Source organism: Gymnogyps californianus, chromosome 6 (genome assembly GCF_018139145.2).
Source record: "Gymnogyps californianus isolate 813 chromosome 6, ASM1813914v2, whole genome shotgun sequence".
NCBI lineage: Eukaryota > Metazoa > Chordata > Aves > Accipitriformes > Cathartidae > Gymnogyps > Gymnogyps californianus.
Window position 1 is genome coordinate 40,192,755 of NC_059476.1, and position 18,860 is coordinate 40,211,614.

The 18,860-nt window shown below is 38.3% G+C and overlaps 1 protein-coding gene across 5 annotated transcripts in view; it reads left to right on the forward strand.

The window, feature by feature from the left end:
* PCDH15 (protocadherin related 15) overlaps positions 1-18,860 on the forward strand; it is a 419,295-nt gene that overhangs the window by 131,417 nt on the left and 269,018 nt on the right. For all 5 annotated transcript variants that reach the window (XM_050898730.1, XM_050898731.1, XM_050898732.1 and 2 more), the window contains 2 exons: positions 7,326-7,486; positions 11,768-11,923. In XM_050898730.1, the coding sequence (XP_050754687.1) occupies positions 7,326-7,486; positions 11,768-11,923 (317 nt within the window). The remainder of the gene's footprint in view (positions 1-7,325; positions 7,487-11,767; positions 11,924-18,860) is intronic.

Below are 18,860 nucleotides of genomic sequence, written 5' to 3' on the forward strand. Positions count from 1 at the left end.
ATGATTCTTCATGTCCCGCAGGACAGGCATACTTATGCTCTGAACTGACGGTGATCCCAGTGCTGCTGCCTTTCCCCAATCGGGAGCTGCCTCTAAAATGTCTTCCATCATCTTGCTACATCATTTCAAGCTGGAGCAGGAGTCGTTAGTGCTAGGTCTCTGTCTTCATGCTGGCTGGGAAGCACTAAAAGAACAAAGTGGGCCACCTTCACTTACAATGGACCCAAACTGGTACCGTACAATGCCTAAGGACAGACCTTTTCCCCCTAGTACACAAATTCTTACAGTGGCTCAAGTTGGGAAGGCATAAGGTCCATGTGGGAGGACTAGGAATAAAAGCCTTAAACCTGAACTTGTCAAACTCTGAGTTTGGCCAAAATAGTGGGCTGGTTTTAGCTATGCTCTGTAATTGCTTGGAGGCTGTGGCTGCACGCGGAGCAGGACGGGAGAAGATGGGCCAGGACAGCAGGAAGACAATCTTGAAACAACCTTCGAAACTTCTCAGAGATCCCTACTGATGATGTGAGGAGGGAGAATAGGAAATATGTAATCCAGGAGGTGGCTTTGTAGAATTATCCTATTTTTGTGTATGAACCTGTAGCGTGGGTCTAAGTAAGTTCATGATAATGTTGAGAATTTACTTCTGCAATAAGGTTTTCATTTTCCATTGACTTCTAATTTATTGCTATTTAATCCATCCTATTCTACAGACATACACCTTCAAACGTAGAAAAATAAGTTTGTGATCCAGGTTTAACTATGAAAAGTCTGTAGACTATCAAAAAAAGCAACTACCATTTCAACTGATCCATCTAATGCCTTTCTATAAGAAAATAATCCCCATTTTCAAATTGCTTCACAATCAGTGGCAGGCAGAGGAAAGCAGTAGAGAGATACAGGTGGTTTTTTTAATGCACATTTGCTCTGTCTGAAAGAAACCTGGCGTATTGCACGCTGTGTAAACATTGATCAGGAGTCACCGAGTAGAGGAGAAGCTATCGGGTGCGTGCAGGTGGAACTCGGGTTCTGCAGCACGTTCTTAATGGTCCTGAGCAGACAGAGCTGGCATATGGAGACCTTCCTGAATCTCTGACCTCCCTCTGCCTGCTTTGGTTTCTTCAACTTGACCAACAGAAGATGCAAGTGCAGAGGCAGCAATGGGAATGCTGTCCACCCTTTGGCAGAAGGTTTATAACCACTTGGTCTGCCTGAGATCGGATTTCCCAGCTCCAGTGAAGATGCCGAGCTGGACGTAGGCCCAGCTGCCGCTCACTGTCACCACCACCAAGTCTGAGCTTGCCAGCCAGCTGCTCTCCAGAGGTGCTACTTCAACGGCTCTTTACAAAGCAGGAGTTTCTCATTTCTTTAGGCTCCCTATTTGTGCTATCCTTGCTTGGTTGGTTTTCATTTTTTAATACACTAGGCATGAAAAACCCCCACTGCTTTAGAGTGCAGAAGTGATGAGTTTCCTTCCATCTATTGACAACTATTGGTACTTGCCCTTACTGCAGCTCAAAGAGTTAGAGTGTGTGTGTTTATGGATATATATATGCCTTTGAAGTACCGATTTTTCTTTTCACTTGTCTTTTGGAAATTTACCTCCTTTCCCCTAAGTGAATAGGTAATATGTCATGTTGCTCATGTAAGGTACCGTGCCTCTGCGGGTACAGCGTGTCCGATACCTGATTCTTTCCTAAAGTCACTTCCTCCAGATGGCTACCATGCATAATTCTCTCAGGCTAAATACCACTGGCTGAAAAATTTATAGTTGGTGTTCCAGGGTAGGAAACGCCATGTATGTTTAATGTAAATTCACTGACACGGTATTTGGACTTGTTATACAGACTCGATTAATATGCTGAATTGAAAAATACATTCTGTGTGAGACAGCAGAATATGATTTTTTTATTAAATTTAGCCTTTTTGTACATCATACAGCTGAAGTAGCTGCTAACGTAATTTGGCAGTATCGGAGGTTAATCATGCTGTTGCAGGTGGTTTTATCTTTTCAGCAACTTGGAAAGCAAGAATAACAAGTTTTAGACTGTTTTCAAAGGAAGGATACGTACATTTGGATGATAAAAACTTTGGGGGGCTATTATACTTCTGCCTTGGCTTCAGACACACTTCCCTTCAGGCTTCGGTTTCAGCCCTGTAGCCTGCGAGCGCTCAGGTGCTTCTGGGATCTCTCACAGTTTTCTGCACTGAACACAGCTGAAGCTGAACACTCTAGTACTGAGCATGTGGAAGGCTACACGCTGTTGTTGTGTACAACAGCCTTGTGAGGGTAAGGTCTCTCCAATTTGTATTTTGCACGTCTGCATAAATACAGCTTGCTTAATTGGTTGCAGTTAGGTACATCTCTTCGATGTCACTGGGGCTGACCGTCCATGATGTGTGAAGTCCTTGGTCCCACTATCAGGCACGAAGTTGAGCCTTTGCCTGGTGCACCCCGTTAGTAGTGTCACTGGGGAGGTGGGACGTGCTGCACGTGCCTTGAGCTCAGCGACTGCAGAAAGAGAAACGGTGAATGCTTTTAATTCCTAACAGTGAAGTGCTGCAGGTATCGTTCTACTAGAATCCTGTTTTCTGATTCATGTGCCAGCATAATGGTTATTCCCAGACCAGTCGTAATTCACTCACTTTTTAAAAAAGGGCTTTGCCAAAACATTCAACTAAAACAATCCCAAGATGTGTCTAAATCATTTAATAAGTGACTCCTCACTGAGCACTGCGTGTCTGCTGTCTTTAGTAGAGCATAAACTGCAAATTCCATATTTCATGGCTTTTGCACCTGAGTCTCTCGTAATGCCCTTCCCATAGAAAGATCACCTTCTGCGGAGACTGATCTGTAAAAACAAACCCTTCCCTATTATTTCAGTCTAATGAAGATTTTCAGCTTCTGGATTCCTCTCAAAGGAATAGTCTAGTGTAGAACTATTGTTATAATATTTACAGCAGTCTATAATTTTTATTTTTGTTGTCTTGTTTTGTAGCTACTTGTTGAATAATTCCCAACAAGCTCAGATAACATTTCTGAGTAAATGTCATTACTTTCAGAAAAATATTACACCTGAAAATAATACAGCTTTTCTCTCTTGTACAGTCTGTTGGTTTCTGGGTTTTTTTGTTGTTTTTTAGCCAACTACTTGCTCGACTTTGATTCCTTGAGGCTTATTCTGTACTAATCCCTTGAAAATCTCTATGGTCTTTCCACAAGACATCTTGGTCATCAATCAGGGTTCAGTGAAGGTAGTCGCCAAATTGTGGTCTCCACACAAGACGAAAAGCTGTTCTTAAAATCTGTTTGCGTTGATGTGCAATCTCTTTCACATCAGTCTTTTTTTAATTAGCCAGGAAAAATATCGCTAATTATAGTCTCTGGTGTCCTTTTCAATGGCTTGTGCACACAGGACAGAAGTGCAGGGAACAGGGCTGAAATACTATTGAACATTTGGGCGTTTGAGTGTAACTTCCCAGAAGCTGGGTACAAGAAACATGCATCTACATGGACCACCTCTCTCCTCACCGTGAGTGGCAGCATCCTGTTCAGGTGCCCTCAGCAGACTTTGACCAACCCCTCATCCCCGCCCCATACTGTAAAATTGAACTTCCAATATAGTTACAGAAGAAGGAATGTAACTTCTATAACAAGGTAAAAGATTTCACTTCAGCTAGAGCAGTGTTTGAGCTTCTGTTTGTGCAAAAAAATATGAAAGCAAATTGTCTAAACTTACTGTATTAGCGCGTTGAAATATCAAGGGATGTGTTTGCTTTTGTGCTTGCATGTATGGAGAGTTAATGGACAAACTGTTGATGCAGTCACATCGAACTGCATGTATTCAGATTTATTGTTAGTAGGTTACCTCCCTGGCAATGTAGGCCAAGGACAGAGGCAGGATGTAAGGAACAAAATGATAGATATCTAAAGGGGAAAAAAAAGACCCATAATGTCAGATTCTTTGTAAATTAGAAGAATAATACTTTAAGGATGGCTATTAAAAGGCTTATTGGCAAACTGCTGTCTCTTGAAGAGAGAGTACAAGTGCCTCATGAATATCTGAAGAAAAAACAGTTCATTTTTAAGAACAAAAGAATCGCTGTATCAAAACAATCCAAATAGAAGTGCTTTGTTAAATCAAGCAGATAGCTGTTATAGAGTGCAACAGAGGAAAGTCGAATGAGATGCAGAATTCAAAGCAGCGAGGTCAGTTAAGTGGCAGTGGTTTACTAGAGACTGTACAAAATTCATCATCACATTAAGATTTTAAGTTGATTAAATATTTTTTTTAAAGTATGTAATGGCAATCATTTATTCTCAGATTCATTGAAAATTAAAGTTGTTTGACCTCTTTAGCCCTTGCAGAAGGCTGAGTTTGGCAGAAGTCAATCTTCTAGAAACTAGGCAAGGGAGGACGAAGCTTCTTTGGACAAAGAGCTACAAACCACGGTGTACGTAGCCTACACCGAACCAAAGCTGCCTGCAAATACCAGGTAGTAAACTACTTGGTGTACGTCACTGTAAGGACACTGTTACAACCACTGTTGACTTGTTTTGCAGCACTTTCCTCTTTATGTAGCTGTTGCAGTCTAAAATTATACTTCTTTTTTTGCAATCCTTAACATGGGCACAGTGCTTCTGGTATTAAGGCCCTTGTATTTTGCCACTTTCAAATGCATGCTGTGCCATGAGGAATTTATATGTGCCTTTGAGGTATGTATTTTTTTCCTCTGATTACTTATATGCAGTTCATGGAAGAGTAATCGCTACCTTCACAGGGGCATGGCCCTGCAGGCTATTCTATTAGCAGTCAGAGCTCTGCCATGATTATCGGTCTAATTCCTTTAGCGTTGCATATGCTGGATTTCTCTACAGGCAGTGCGACTGCGAAGTCCAAAAGTAATTTCCCTTTGCTACTGTCACTTCAGTCAAGACCTACTAATGTTAGATTATGTTCATAATCTTGAGTTTTGTAGAAACTAGGGAGCAGTTTTCATTATAGGACAATCTTTTTTTTTTATTGTTTTAAATGATTTTCTGAGGAGAGAAATAAACTCTCTTTATGTGTCATGATTGCGTAAGCATCTGAAAGTGTTGTATTGGTGGGCAGCTGCGGTAGCTCTGTGTACTTGTAACTTGTGCTGTGATGCCCCTTTGCTCCTCATGGACTTACTAGTCTTCAACATGGGAGAGAAGACAGAAGCTGTTGCTGCTTTTTCCCTCCCCTATCTCCTAATTATCCCTTGCAGTGTATTTTTCCACTACTTTCACAACCCTCTCCTATTCCCTTTTCTGTGTCATTTGGTTACTTCACTTGCCCCAGTTCTTCCATCCCTTAAGCTCCTCCTTTTCCCAGCAAGAATTTGTACATGTAATGTTTTCTGTGAACACCACCTTATAGATTCACTATGCGCAAGTGGCCCTCGCTGAAACGCCTAATGCCGTGCTGTTTACAGGTGGAAATTGCAGATTTTTATTTCCCTCGAGAGCCATTTGAATGGAGGTGTAGAGCCTTCTGTTGGGATTAGTGCTGGTGAAGATGTAGCCAGAACTTCGACTTTGCCTTCAGGTCTGAACAAGAAGACTGGATAAAATCAAAACAACTGAAGCCTTTAGGGTGATTGTGGTGTTCATCTTGGGTGTTTTTTTCAGGGAGGCTTTTCTTGGCGTGCCTTTTGTTCAGATGACCTGAAATTTGGATTGCTGACCTTTGTTTGCATCATCATTGAGGCATATGAATAATGAGGGCAATACACAGAAGCTGGTGGATTTTATAGATTTTAGAGAAATTGGTGACTAGACACAAATACTGTGGCCTGTCACAGAGTTGGTAATCAGCTTGTTTTTCCTGGTGAAATCCTCTTTACATTAAAACTAGTGGTGGTCTCCCAAAAGCTGTATGCCAGTTCAAGCTACTGGGTCAGAGTATAATTGTCCAGACGGTATTGCACGAGAAATTGTGCTGATAGCCATAAAACACGTGGGTAGCAACTGTGTTTCTCATGTGGCTAAAAGGGTATCGCTCCTCTAACTTGAAACCAGTCTTTGGTGCAAAGTTACGAATGTTTGGCAGTGTTTCTTCCCATCACCTCTATTGTGTTATAAAAAGTAGTTTCAAAATAAACGACTGAAATAAACCTTACTGTGGTGTTTTCCTCAATAGGACTGTAAACCAGTTTGCCGTGATTAAGACCAGTAATTAGCTTTACTGTTTTATCCAGAAAAAGCATTGGCCCAACTCGGAACCGCTCCCCCCAGATGAATATATTTATACAGTCGCAGTTGTTATAAAGTGAAGGTGTAAAGAAACTTTACTCAGCACTTTGGAATAAATTGTTTGGGCCCTTAATGCAGGAGGTTACGTGATAAATATTTTTAACTAACTTAAATGTTGTGCAGCTAGTGACGTTCACAGATTTTCTTCATAGCTGTTGATGAACTTCAACAAAGATCATTTCTTTTAATATTTCAGTGTGAAGAAAACTGGGTAGTGTTAATTTGTCAGAAAAATGAAATCTTAGGGAAGTGTTTATATAAATACTGTGCATGCAAATCTGAGGCACCGGAGTGCAACGCTTAGGGTAGTTAGTAATGCTTGACATTTGGAAAGTAAGTTGGAGTGTTTTACGCAGGAAGTTATGTACATCGTGGGTGCTGTGAACTGACTAATAGAGCTGTTAGGCAAGACTTTTAACTGACAGGATGGGACAAGAAAAGAAAAAAAGCATGTTATATATGTTGAATAGATGGCTGGTCCTAATTGAGTCCTTCCTTTGTCTTGGTAGACATAGTTCTCACGTCTTTATGCTGCAATTTAGTTTTCTGTTGCAGAGCAACTCAAGGTATAAAACCTCTTTTTTCCTGGAGAGCTTTATGTAACTGTTCTTTTTCTTTGGTTTGTTGTTTTTTTTTTTTTTCCCCGCCTCACCTTGATGTGTCACTCTTGCTGTAGAAAATTTATTCTGGTTTTGGTTGTTATTTCAGTGCTTTCATTTGTTTGAGGTGAGATTGGGTGATGATTGCTCAATGGAGAAAAAACTCATAATGTTGAATAGATAGCTGTATGTGATGGGTCTCATCGTCAACTTAAATTATTGTGCATTGCAAGTGCTTCTTCTGGTATCGTCTGCAACAGCTTCAGTGTCAGAGGCAGTTTTTCTTTACAGATAATAAGGTTCAGACTTTTTAAACATCACTCAAAACATAAAATACCAGAAACCCTAGTTAGAAAACAGTATTTTTAGTGTTGCAGTTGTTATGAAAATACATAAAAATGTAGATGCCCATATAAATTTCTCCCTCGTTGTGTTTATTGTTTTTGCAGGCACTATCCTGGTTGACAATATGCTGATCAAAGGGACAGCAGGAGGGCCGGACCCCACCATTGAACTCTCCTTAAAGGACAACGTTGATTACTGGGTGATCCTCGATCCTATCAGCCAGATGTTATACCTAAATAGCACTGGCCGAATTCTGGACAGAGATGTAAGTTTGGGGTTTGCTGTTTGTTTTGTTTTCTCCCCATAGACTTCAATTTCTAAATCTGTGTATGCTCATGGAAAGACCGTAAACACAAGACCTGCTAGAATATAATAGCTGCATCTATCTTTTGTCCCCAGATGGATGCGAACAGAGTTAATTTGATTCTTCATTAGGACTTATTGGGAGCATGCAGAAACTTGACCGTGTGCACAATTATTATATGTGGACAAACACAACAATAAAGACCGAACAAATAGACGTGTGGGTTGGCAGAAATGTATATCGAACCAAACTTGACTTGTTTACTGAATTAAAAACATTTTTATTCTGGTTTGCTGCTTTTGTCTGGAAGAAGTGCTGCTCACCTCGTGTCCCGTGACACTTATTAAAAACCTACTCTAGCTGTGTACGTTGACTTACAAGATGTGAGAAAGAGCAAAGGAATTGTGAATATTACAATTCCCTTAGAAAGCTTGACATATTCAATTGAGAGTGTGCTAGTTTAGATTCTTTTTTTAAGGCAGCATAAAATTCATGTGGTATGCTCGTTCCTAACAGTATTAAAGAAATATTGTCAGGATAAGCTTTATTTTTATAAAAAGAAAGATTAAAAGCACAAAATAAATAGGAGCGTTCTCATTGATGCTAATTTCATTGAAGAGAAACCCTTTAAAAATAGAGACATTTTCTGACAGTGTTATAGCATTGCTGCAGTTCATCAGAATCTGGAAGGAAAATTGACTTAAAAGTGACTGTAATCAACATGGAAAGAGTGCTTTAAAGATCAGGAGTTCTCCCTGGAGTGCATGAAAGTTTGTTTTGTGTTAGCTTGATTGATTAATTTGTCTTCTCCATGTGTTTTGAGATCTGTTCATAAGTACCAGAAACAACATGTGAATTTTTCTTCATTGCCATTTTTAGTTTAAAAGAGCTAATTGAATTCAGCTCTTCTTAATTTAGTTTTAATTCACAAACTGTTTTCATATGTGAAGCAAAGGTATGCAGCACAAAACATGGCAGAATGGATATGGTGGCAAAAGAGTTCTCGGTGCATCGGCAAAGAGTCGGCATTTCCTCAAGTGCCAAACGGCTGGCTGCCTTTGAGGAGACAGGCAGGTGCTGGAACGTGTTTGGCTTTTCAGTTTTATTTTTAAGTCAGAGCAAAAAGCGAGAGCCCCTAATGGGAGGTGAGGCTTAAGAACCACTCTAAGAAATGTAGGGTCAATTCTTCATCAGCCCACACAAGTCTGCATATCCATATGGCATTAGGAAACAAAATTAATTCCTGTTAGATCAGTGCTAATTCTTTTTTCAGTGCCCCTTTTAGTGACACTTTTCTCTCTACAGATTCGTTCATCTGAGCTGCTTTACCTGAATCTTAACTAGATGCTTTACCAAAGCAACCTTGTCAAATTATTTGATTTCCAATATTAGTAATAGTCTAACTAAACTCACAAATACTTTACATTATTATGAATACATACGGACACTTTACAGTGATGTCCTTTGCAAGAAGGATACTCAAGTCGCAAGGAAACAAGTGGAGGGTATACCTTTTCTTAATTATATATAGGTGATATTGGTGTTTTTACATTGGTATTTAAGGGGTTATTTCCTCATTTTTTACTATGAACTGTAACACTTCTTATCCCTAGTACTGTAGTGCTGGGTAAAATTACTCATTTGTGTTTATTTAAGTTTACTGGGATATGAAAAGAAAATCTGAGATTTAAGGTAATTGAGATTTGGGGTCTGAGCCCCACTGTAGCTGTCTTCTGTGGTCTCAATGAATGCATAAGTCACAAGCCAAAGAAAATGAAAGCAACCCACAAACACCCCACTGATGGAGTAAAAATGTGAAATTTGTGTCATGGACTTGATTAATATGGCTCTTATCTAAAGGCTGTTTCCAGCCTTCAGAACCAGAGCTATACTAACCCCTAAGATGCAAAATCATTCAAGAGTGTGTGTGGTTCTTTTTTTTAACAACAAAAGTAAACTATTTTTCTCATCTTTCAAGTTAAAACTATGTGAAACTTAGTAGTACCAATAAAATTTGGGGTTTTATTAAGTTGCACCTTAAAATTCAATTTTTTTATTACAGAGCAAAAATTGTAGTCTCTGATTCACAAATGGTGCATATACAATTGCATTCAATATATTTGGATACTCTTCCCATTTTTCTCTCCGATGTGCCCACTTGTCAACTCCCTGCTGATTCAGTTAGCCTGATCCTGTTCTTTTTTTATTACTTTTCTTGAAAGAAAATCTTATTAGATCCATTGATTGATTTTAGAAAGAATGACAGTATGTTTTCCAAACAAAATCAGATAAAAAGAAAATTCCAGACTTTTCTTCCAAAACTTTAAGTGCTTAGGAAGGATAGCTGATTTATCTTAATAGCGATAAATCAGACCTGAAGGTGAAAGGAACTGCTAAAAGGTGTTTGGATAATTTGTCCCCAGTATTATAAATAATTTGTTACGTTGTGCCATTATGTATTTACGTTCATTGGCTATAAATGCCTAGATTGATGAACGTTTGTTTAAAGACCTGATTTTAAATCTAAGCACTGACCCAGCAGAAATTGTACATATGTGAAGGTAATGTTGGTCCTGTACTCTGTCATATTTTACCAAAGGCGACAAACTATTTTTTCCCATGTTCCTGTGAAAAAGACCAAATCCAGAACATCATGTGTTTACCTATCTATCATTACAACCAGTTACGTTTTTCTTGGGCATTGCTAATAAATCTAGATAAACGCAGTAGCATTTGAAGTCGTATTAGAGGTGGCCTAAAAATTCTTGGATCTTTTGCAAAGAATGCCAGCTTGAAAAATAAATGGAGATTATAATGTTAGAGGCTTAATTTAAGTTCCAGATGATATTTGGTATGTTCCTACCTGTGTTAGACATTCCATTGATAAAAGTAGAACCACATCATAGCTGGCTGCAGATTTTTACAGCAAAGAGAATGGACTTTTACTTAAAAGCTCATGCTGTACTTCATCGCAGAGGAAGTTGAGGGTAAATGTGTAGGGAAGAATAGATATTTCATGTAAGATCCCAACACCACCATAAAGCCCCCTTCTTTCCCCAACTCTGCTGACTCTTTAAAAACTGATCAGTGCCGAAGTCTGAAGGGTAAAGAAAGCCATATGGTTCTAAAATCCATTATAGCAAAACTGGGAAAAAAAAAAATCAATTAATCAAAGAAATTGTAGCATTTAGAATGAGTGAAAGCATAATTACGTAGATATATAATTATGGTATAGTTTTTGTAAGTTTCAGAATCTCAGTACAAAAACCTGTTTGCATTCACTGTACAGAATAGTATGGCATAGGCATCTTTAAATTATTACATTTTTGGGTTGTTTATTTTATTGAAGAATTTGAGGTTAATAAATACAGATTTTTTTTATTTTGTCCCTTCCCGTGCTTTCTCACTCTCTGCTGAGTGTTAGATACAAAATCAAAATGGACTTGCTGTCAATATTTTACATGCCAGACTGTTGCTTCAGATATGTAAATTGGCACTTGCCGTGGTGGGAACATTGTGGATAGAAGTCAGGTTGGAATGCTGTATTTCCATAGCAGTCTCTCTGAATTTCCTTTTCAACCAAAGGTGCCTTTTCCTTTATTCATCTTAGAATTGTTTTATTAACTCAGGTAAGTAGTAGTAGCCTTTCCAGATTAAATTTCTTTACCCATTCATCAAGTTTGGGAGTTAATTTTATTTGAATATTATGATGTTCACTGGAGTAAAAACAGGACTCTGGATTGTCTACGCTTAAAGGTGACCAAGTTGTTTCCGAATTACTTGGTAAATGTAAGTGGTAGCATATTGAATTTATTTCTGACTTGACCTTTCAATTCCAGTATTAATAAACCAAAGGTTAAAATGCGTGACATTTTCTAGGTATCTTTCAATAGTCAGATGATGTTCAAAAGATGTGCTTTTTTTTTTTGTTGCTGTTCTAAAGGGAAGTGTGAAGGGCTAATCGTGCTGGGGATTTTTATTTCTGTGTTAGCACATACAGCTGGCAAAGCTCGGTCTGCAAAGTAGAGCTTTGAGACATGTAGGTCTAGTTGAAATATTGCCAGCACGCGTTGTAGTCAGGACACTCTCAGAGAAGCTTTTTAATCCAGACATAGAACATTAAACATAACACAGGCAGGCTGATGGGCTATAAGTGAGCCTGAGCAATATTAACATCAGTCGAAATTTAACTGTTAGTTCAGATTTTGGCTACGTATTATAAAAATGTATTTTCACTTACAGCCGCCAATGTCCATTCAATCCATTGTGGTGCAAGTCCAGTGTGTTAACAAGAAGGTTGGCACCATTATCAACCATGAAGTGCGGATTGTGGTGAGAGACAGGAATGATAACTCGCCTCGGTTCCAGCAGCAGCGGTACTATGTGGCAGTAAACGAGGTCAGAACCGCTTACCTTTTTTTCCTCTTTCTCTTTTGTGTGGTGTCATTGCTAAATGCCAGCTTTCAGTTCTTTCACTTCTCATTTGAAAACCCGCTAAGTTCAGTTGTTTTAAAATCCCTTACATTTGTGTCACTTTAGAAAAACCCAGCACAGGCAGTATACTTCAGTTTTTAGCATGTAAGCTGTTCTTCCTTTTTCTTAATGAATATGAAGACAAGCACGCTTTTCTTCAGGATGCTTGTAATATTGCAGAAGAGACTAGAATCTGCAGCTACGTCTCATTGAGTGAAGCACTGATTTCTGTTAAACTTACAAAATGTTTTACTGCATTATGCAGTTGTATCAACAAACCTGAAAGTAAGACAAACGTACTTATGAAAAACAAACGTAAAGCAATAGTTCAAAAGTTTTTATTAACAATATTGAAGCTTGGCAAAATGCAGTTTTGATTTATTGCTGTTTCTCTTTATTAAATGATGTCTGTGAATGGAATTCTTTTGCTTTATTTTTTTATGGAATAGAGAGCTGTGGATTGGACTTCTCCGTATTATTTGAGGGAAAAATTTTATTTCTTTCTTGAGCTGGTACAACTTCATTTCACTTTACAGTTAAGTTTTTTATTCTATTGGGGATTGAACAATCTGCTAATAACCAGTACAAAGGATCTGTGTTTTCAGTAGGTTAGTATCCTGGGGCTTTAGTAATAAGAAGTGGAAGGGGGAACTTAGATGCAGAAGTGGAAATGTCCAGACTGAAACTGAGAGGAGAATGGAAAGATGGGTCAGTCTTCTGCAGGTAAAGATTGAAAGAATTACAGTTGCGTTTTATAAAGTAAAGCTGTTAAATAGGTAGTGTGCGTTGTGTCCCTGTTGGGGTTTGGTTTTGGGTGGGTTTTTTCTGTGAAAGAGCGTGACTGCTTTCATGTTGTTTGATTTTAGTAGAATTGATTTCCTGTTTCAAAAAAAGCTTGCATAGTTTTGTGCGTTTGGGAGATTCAGCTATTCAATGTGTCTGCGTGTTGTTACGATCACTACATTGCTCAAAGCGACCAAGCGTGTAGTGATGTGCAGGGCATCTCATAGGCCCCAGGAAAGGAGTGGGAGAGTTGGTTGATGAGTTTAGGCCTAATTAAGCCGCAAGTATGGAGGAAAAAACCTCTATTTTTGAGTAGAGACCTGAAGTTGAGATAAGGATATACAGGTTTTTCAAACTTACTGGTCTCCTGACTGGTGACACCTTTTAAATTGAGATTGTTTCCCTTCAGACAAATGTTCGGCAATCCATCTGCCGATGTTTCTTACCACCAGAATTTGGAGGTCACAAAATACCATCTGTATGAGTACCAGTAAAATCCTCCTATGCTTTTAAATTGTTTTCAAGATGTCCTTTACATGGTAATTGTAATTTCTATGTTTTTGCAGACCTGTTGCAGAAATGCTTTCGGTCTTGAGTAAAGGCAACATAAACATTAGTTTGAAGTGCCTGTAGGGGCTGTGATGCTGGTCCCAGATCACTTCCAAGACCTGCATAATTTTTGCAGTAAAACCAAAAGCAGGTAGTGTGTCAGTGCTGTAATATTAAGGAAGCAAGGATTTTCCATAATTAGAAAGAAGTCCAAAAGACAGAGTGAAAAATGCACCGTTCAAAATTATTTATATTCAGAAAATTAGCAATGTTCCAAGTATGTGCAATCACTTATTTGCATTATTATTGGGCGAAATGCAACGTTGCTCTTTCCACCAGTTGCAGTCCTGATTTAATTAGCTTCTTTGTTTCATTTTATCACTGTTATGCTTATAGCTTCTGACATGGCACCACTGTGCCCTTCAGCAGTACCCAGTGGGTTGATGCTCTCATTAATCAACCAAAAAAAAGCTCACAAAGCATCTCAGACTTTCTCAAAGGTTTTAGTGAGTGATTACATTTTTTAATGACAGTTTATTCTGCTAGTAATTGGCACTGCCTCTAGTGAATTTACCTACAGGAATGCACTGGAATGAGGGTTTTGTGGTTATTTTTTGATTGCCTCTGGTCTTCTGGTTTTAGTTTGCTTGTAAACGAAAAAGTACAGAAATTTCTCTTACATAAGTAACATAAAGCAAATCAAAGGACAAGTGGATTTTATTATTTACAGCTACCATACATGTGAGCATCACAAATATCTCCTATTTTTTCTAGCCAGGAAATTTTGTCTGTGTCAATTTGAGGACTGACTTATTGAGGTGCTTTACAGGGTTGTACTTGGCAGTTTCTCCTATCAGCTGCCATGCCTCTCTCTGGCTGTCCTACGTGGGATGAAGAACACATGCACTGTGGCTTTAGAACCATGCTCCAGTCACTGGTGCTTGCACAGAATATTAGGTGGACTTTCCACACATACTATTTAATCCATCTGCACATCCACAGTAAGTGTTGGAATTTAGAACTCCTGCGCTAACCAGCTTGACAGTGTGTGTGCTTTGTAGGTGTAGTGTCTTCCAAAAGCATCGTGCTTCCTGTATACACCTACTGTAAGGAAATCCTGGGCAAATGTGTCTCCGCCTTGCAATTGCCCCCAGATTTTTTTTAGGGGGTAAAGTCTAGGGCTAAGATTTTTCCCAAGTAGTCAAAACTACTATATAATTATTGGCACCTGTAGTATGAGACAAATAACTGTAGCTAGATTTTACTTTATTAGGTAGTTTTTCAGTTTCAGAAATGTCAAGGGGTAAAATTATATTTTGGAGAAATAGAATGGTTTTTGTGTCAAATATTCTTTATATTTGAACTGTCCACAACATACTAAAATTAATTTGTAAAATAAGCTGAGGGTAATTGTAATATGAACATAAATCCTAGTTTCACACGTGTCTCTTCCATTTGCACAGAAAAAGACCTGGTTTAAAATTAAGCCTATATTTTTCCAGAAGGCTTAGAATGAGATGGATTTGCTAGGGTAGTGTCTTGGTTTATACCAAAGTGTATGCCAATTGTTATACTTGATTGTTAGAAAAGGAGGATGTCCGTACTGAGTTAGACCAAAAGCTCCTCTAATCCACTGTATTTTCTCTGTCAGTGGCCCTTGCAGATGCTCAAGGAAGAGCGTAAGGATTGGGAAACATGAAGTGGTGCTTTCCTAATGAGCTCACCCAAGCTCTGGTCACTTATAGCTGTAAAATATCTTAGACCAAAGGCAGTGTATTTAATAGCTCTTGACTAATTTTTTCTTTCCCAGTTGCTTGTGAACATGTACGTATTAAAATTCTTACTACAAGAAATATTGACTAATCTGTGTCAAACTTTCCCATGCTGTCACAGGCATCTGTCACAGCATCAGAAGTTGCATGGGTGTAAGTTCAGAAATACCATGGTAGCATTTACTTGATTTGCAAAGCCATCCGTCACTTTCAGGAGTAGAGAATTTTATCATTATACCCATTTGCTGATGCCTCAGTATTTCTGAGTGGCCCTTCGGTCTCCCTTCTCCTACCTCTAAGTTCCTCCTCAAGTGCACGAGCATGAAGAAAGCAAATCTCATGCCTTAAGGCAAACTTCCCAAGTCCTTCAAAATATGTGCATTTATTAATCTGGTAACTTTGTGGTGTCTCTTATCAAAAAGCCATGTCCCTCCTTTCCTCCTTTCCTTCCTTACTCAAGGTGTTGTATAGCCTTTTTTCATTATGTCATATCTCATCTCAGGCACTGAGACAAGAAATACCATAATTTCTCACTCTACTGCTTCGAATATCTTCATCTGGATCCTAAAAATCCTGAGAAATCTCTCTATATAGGTAGTGTCTGTACAATTTGGATCTATACTGCATGTTGTCAAACAATCCTTAGGGATTTAAGTGTTTTCTTCTGTCATTCACACACTTGTACATATAGAAGACCCCTGGGTAAGGTGATCCAAAATTAAAACGAGCAAAGAAATTAATGTTCCCCTCCAGCGCATGTGTGGTTTGAAAATGTGTCTTTTGCATCTAAGTATAAAAATTATCATTACATGTTTATTGAGGAAATACTTTTTTCAGGAGGATCTTAATTACTCTATTAAAAGTATGGACTTCTCCTGTGTAGCTGCAGTATGATTGTTCTTGTACTTGTTAATGTTGATGGAGCCTGCAATGTTTGTTTGACTTGGTGGCTTAGGTTTGAGTGGCAGTGCTGGTGTTCCTATTAAGTTACAGTTAAAATTGGTTTTAAAGTTTAGCTTCTTAGTTTAAAGTATAAAATAGAATGTCTGTTTCCCTAAAATAACTATGTGCTTTTTAAGCAAAGTGTTCTCATCTGAGCATTTATAAATGAAATAGCTAGAGTTAGTTAATAGGGGAAAAAACCACCCTACCTTTCTTTCTTTTGGGGGCGGGGGGCAAGCAAATGAAACACCCTACATGTGTATGTGTGTCCATATATATTTATGTGCACACTTGTGTGTATATGTATACATGTATAAATAGTCTCCATTCTCTCTGGTCCTCAATCATCATAGCAGCGGGCTAATGCAGACACAAAATAGCCATCTGCTTAAAATTAACTGGCATTTTGTGCATAAGCTATAGTGAAGAAAGTGAGTTTGTAATTAAACTATTGCCTTTTTATAATTGTCTGGGTTATTTCCTTTGTTTTGTGCATTACATATTTTTATTTATATGAAAATGTCACATCATTATTCATTTAGAAAAAAATCCTGACAAAATGACATTAGCGTGGGGCTAAATCTGACCATGCATATTAGTGACTTAAAGATGTGGGTTATTGCAGTATATTAAAGTTTCTGAAATTCAGAAGAATTATGCAACTCAGTGAATGCTCTACAGGCAAATCTATAGTATTGCCACAAGGGTTTTAAATACATGTAACCTAATGCAGGGACTAGAAACTAAAATCTTGTACTGCTGAGGCACAGTTGTGGTTGTCTGTGTTTTGTGTTAAACACATCTTAACAAATTTTATCTCTGCTAAATGCAACTCTAATTCTGCATTGCCTGGATTTTATAAGACTGACTTTTTTTGTATTAGTATTTCACATGAGCCTTACCTGAGCCCTACAGAGGTGCTGGTAAGCTCAGGAGCATTTAATAACAGGTTTTGTTTGGAAATGGTAGTGGAGTTACTAGAATACTGTAGGAAGTCAGTATTACTTTATTAAACATACATAACCTTATAGCTGCTTGTAAACCAAAATTTTAGAGTTGGTTTGGTTTTTGGGGTTTTCTTTCCCCCTTAAGTTGGCAGAGATGGGAATCCTTTGCAAAATGAGTGTGTATCTTGAACTTCAGTCACCTTAAAACTTTGGCTTTGGGCTGTTTTATAACTTGTGCTGAATTTTCATTTCTTCTGGTGTAATTATTCATATCTTTTTCCTTGTGGTATTGAAATAATCTCTGCAGGTAGACATCATCAAAAGAATATTAGCTCAGAATGATTAACTGTAAATCTTACTTTGCTCTGCTGTTCAGGGCCACTGTGAAAAATTATTCATTTTTAACTTTGTAAATAGGCAATAATAGGAAAATTTATTTTCAAATGTTTTATGGAAGTGTTGAACGTTCCTGTCTGCATCTAGACTTCTAATAGACATAAATCATGTTGAAGGAAATTTTTAAGCATTACAGCTGTTGACTGTGGAAGAATAAGATTTATTGTGTGCATTTCCTCTCTATTTGTTTAATTGCATTCTTTTGAAATCTTACTTGTTTCTTGTCAATGTGGTTCTTTTTCACTACATCGAATTCCCACAGAGATTATTATCCTCAGACTGTCACTAACACTCATATAATTTTTTCTTTACAATTCCTAACATTTTATCTTGCATAAGGTAAGACACTCGGCGTGACCAAACAGTTTACTACATAACTTCAGTCCCTTTCTGTAGGAGATACTAAAGTTTAATATAGAGAAACAAAATTCCTCTCCAAGGAATTCTCTGAAGTAGGCATGTCTAATGGGAAGGAGACAAGTGGGGCTGTAGAGATAGTTCAAGCAACACTTTCTGGAGCCATTTTTGAGTCCTTCTGAAAGGAAGGAAAGCAAAGGAGCCGGGAACTCCTCCATAGACGTATTTCCAGCTCCCGCATCTCCCAGAAGACTTGGTGGTGGAAGGTTTGTCAGAGAATGAACTGAGTTGGAAACTGTGGAAAATGGGTGCTGTGCAGAGTCTCTCTGCTACAGGTTGACATAGCAATGGTGTGGGGTGGTTTGAGCTCTAGACAAGTCTTTACTGTCTAGAGAGTGTGTGCATCTGCTAAAGAATGAATTCATTCACCTGTTTGGGAAATTATGAATATAATATAGTATATAATACAAAACCATCTCGATGTTCTGCTTTTCGCCAATGCCAAAAATCTGATCAGCTAGTTTGTTCTGCTTGCACACGCATGTATTCAAGTGGCGTGCCCATTTTATGTCTGTGTGAGATCAAACCCAGTCTTTCAGTCTGATCTTTTAGCTTTTGGATACGTGTTTTAGATACCTCCATAATATTTGCTAGAAAAACATGCCTTTTATTCCCACGTTACCTGTCTTTCTTCCTAGGAATGCAGTTCCTCATGGGCTGTTCGCATAATAAGTAATCCTTATTTAAACAAGAACAGTGGCATTATTCATGTTGATAAAGAATAGTATATATATGCACTATATATATAGTACTATATATAGAGTCACATTTTATAAGGTGAACTGAGTTCCTCCTTATTGTTCCAACAATAAAGTGAATGGTGACAGCAGTCGATCAGAAAGCCCTCACAAATTGTGGGTAGAAGTGATATTGCCTGGCTAATGGTAAATCATCGCAATGTTGAGATCTCGGTGTAAAAATATTGTGTAGCTTTGAATGCTGAGTGCCTCTCTCAAATGGTTAGAAGTGGAGTTTGAGACATTTAGTTAAGAGCTCAGCTGAATTTTTCCAAAGGCTGCAGTAATCTCTAATGTGAGATCTTGGACAGGCTGGAAA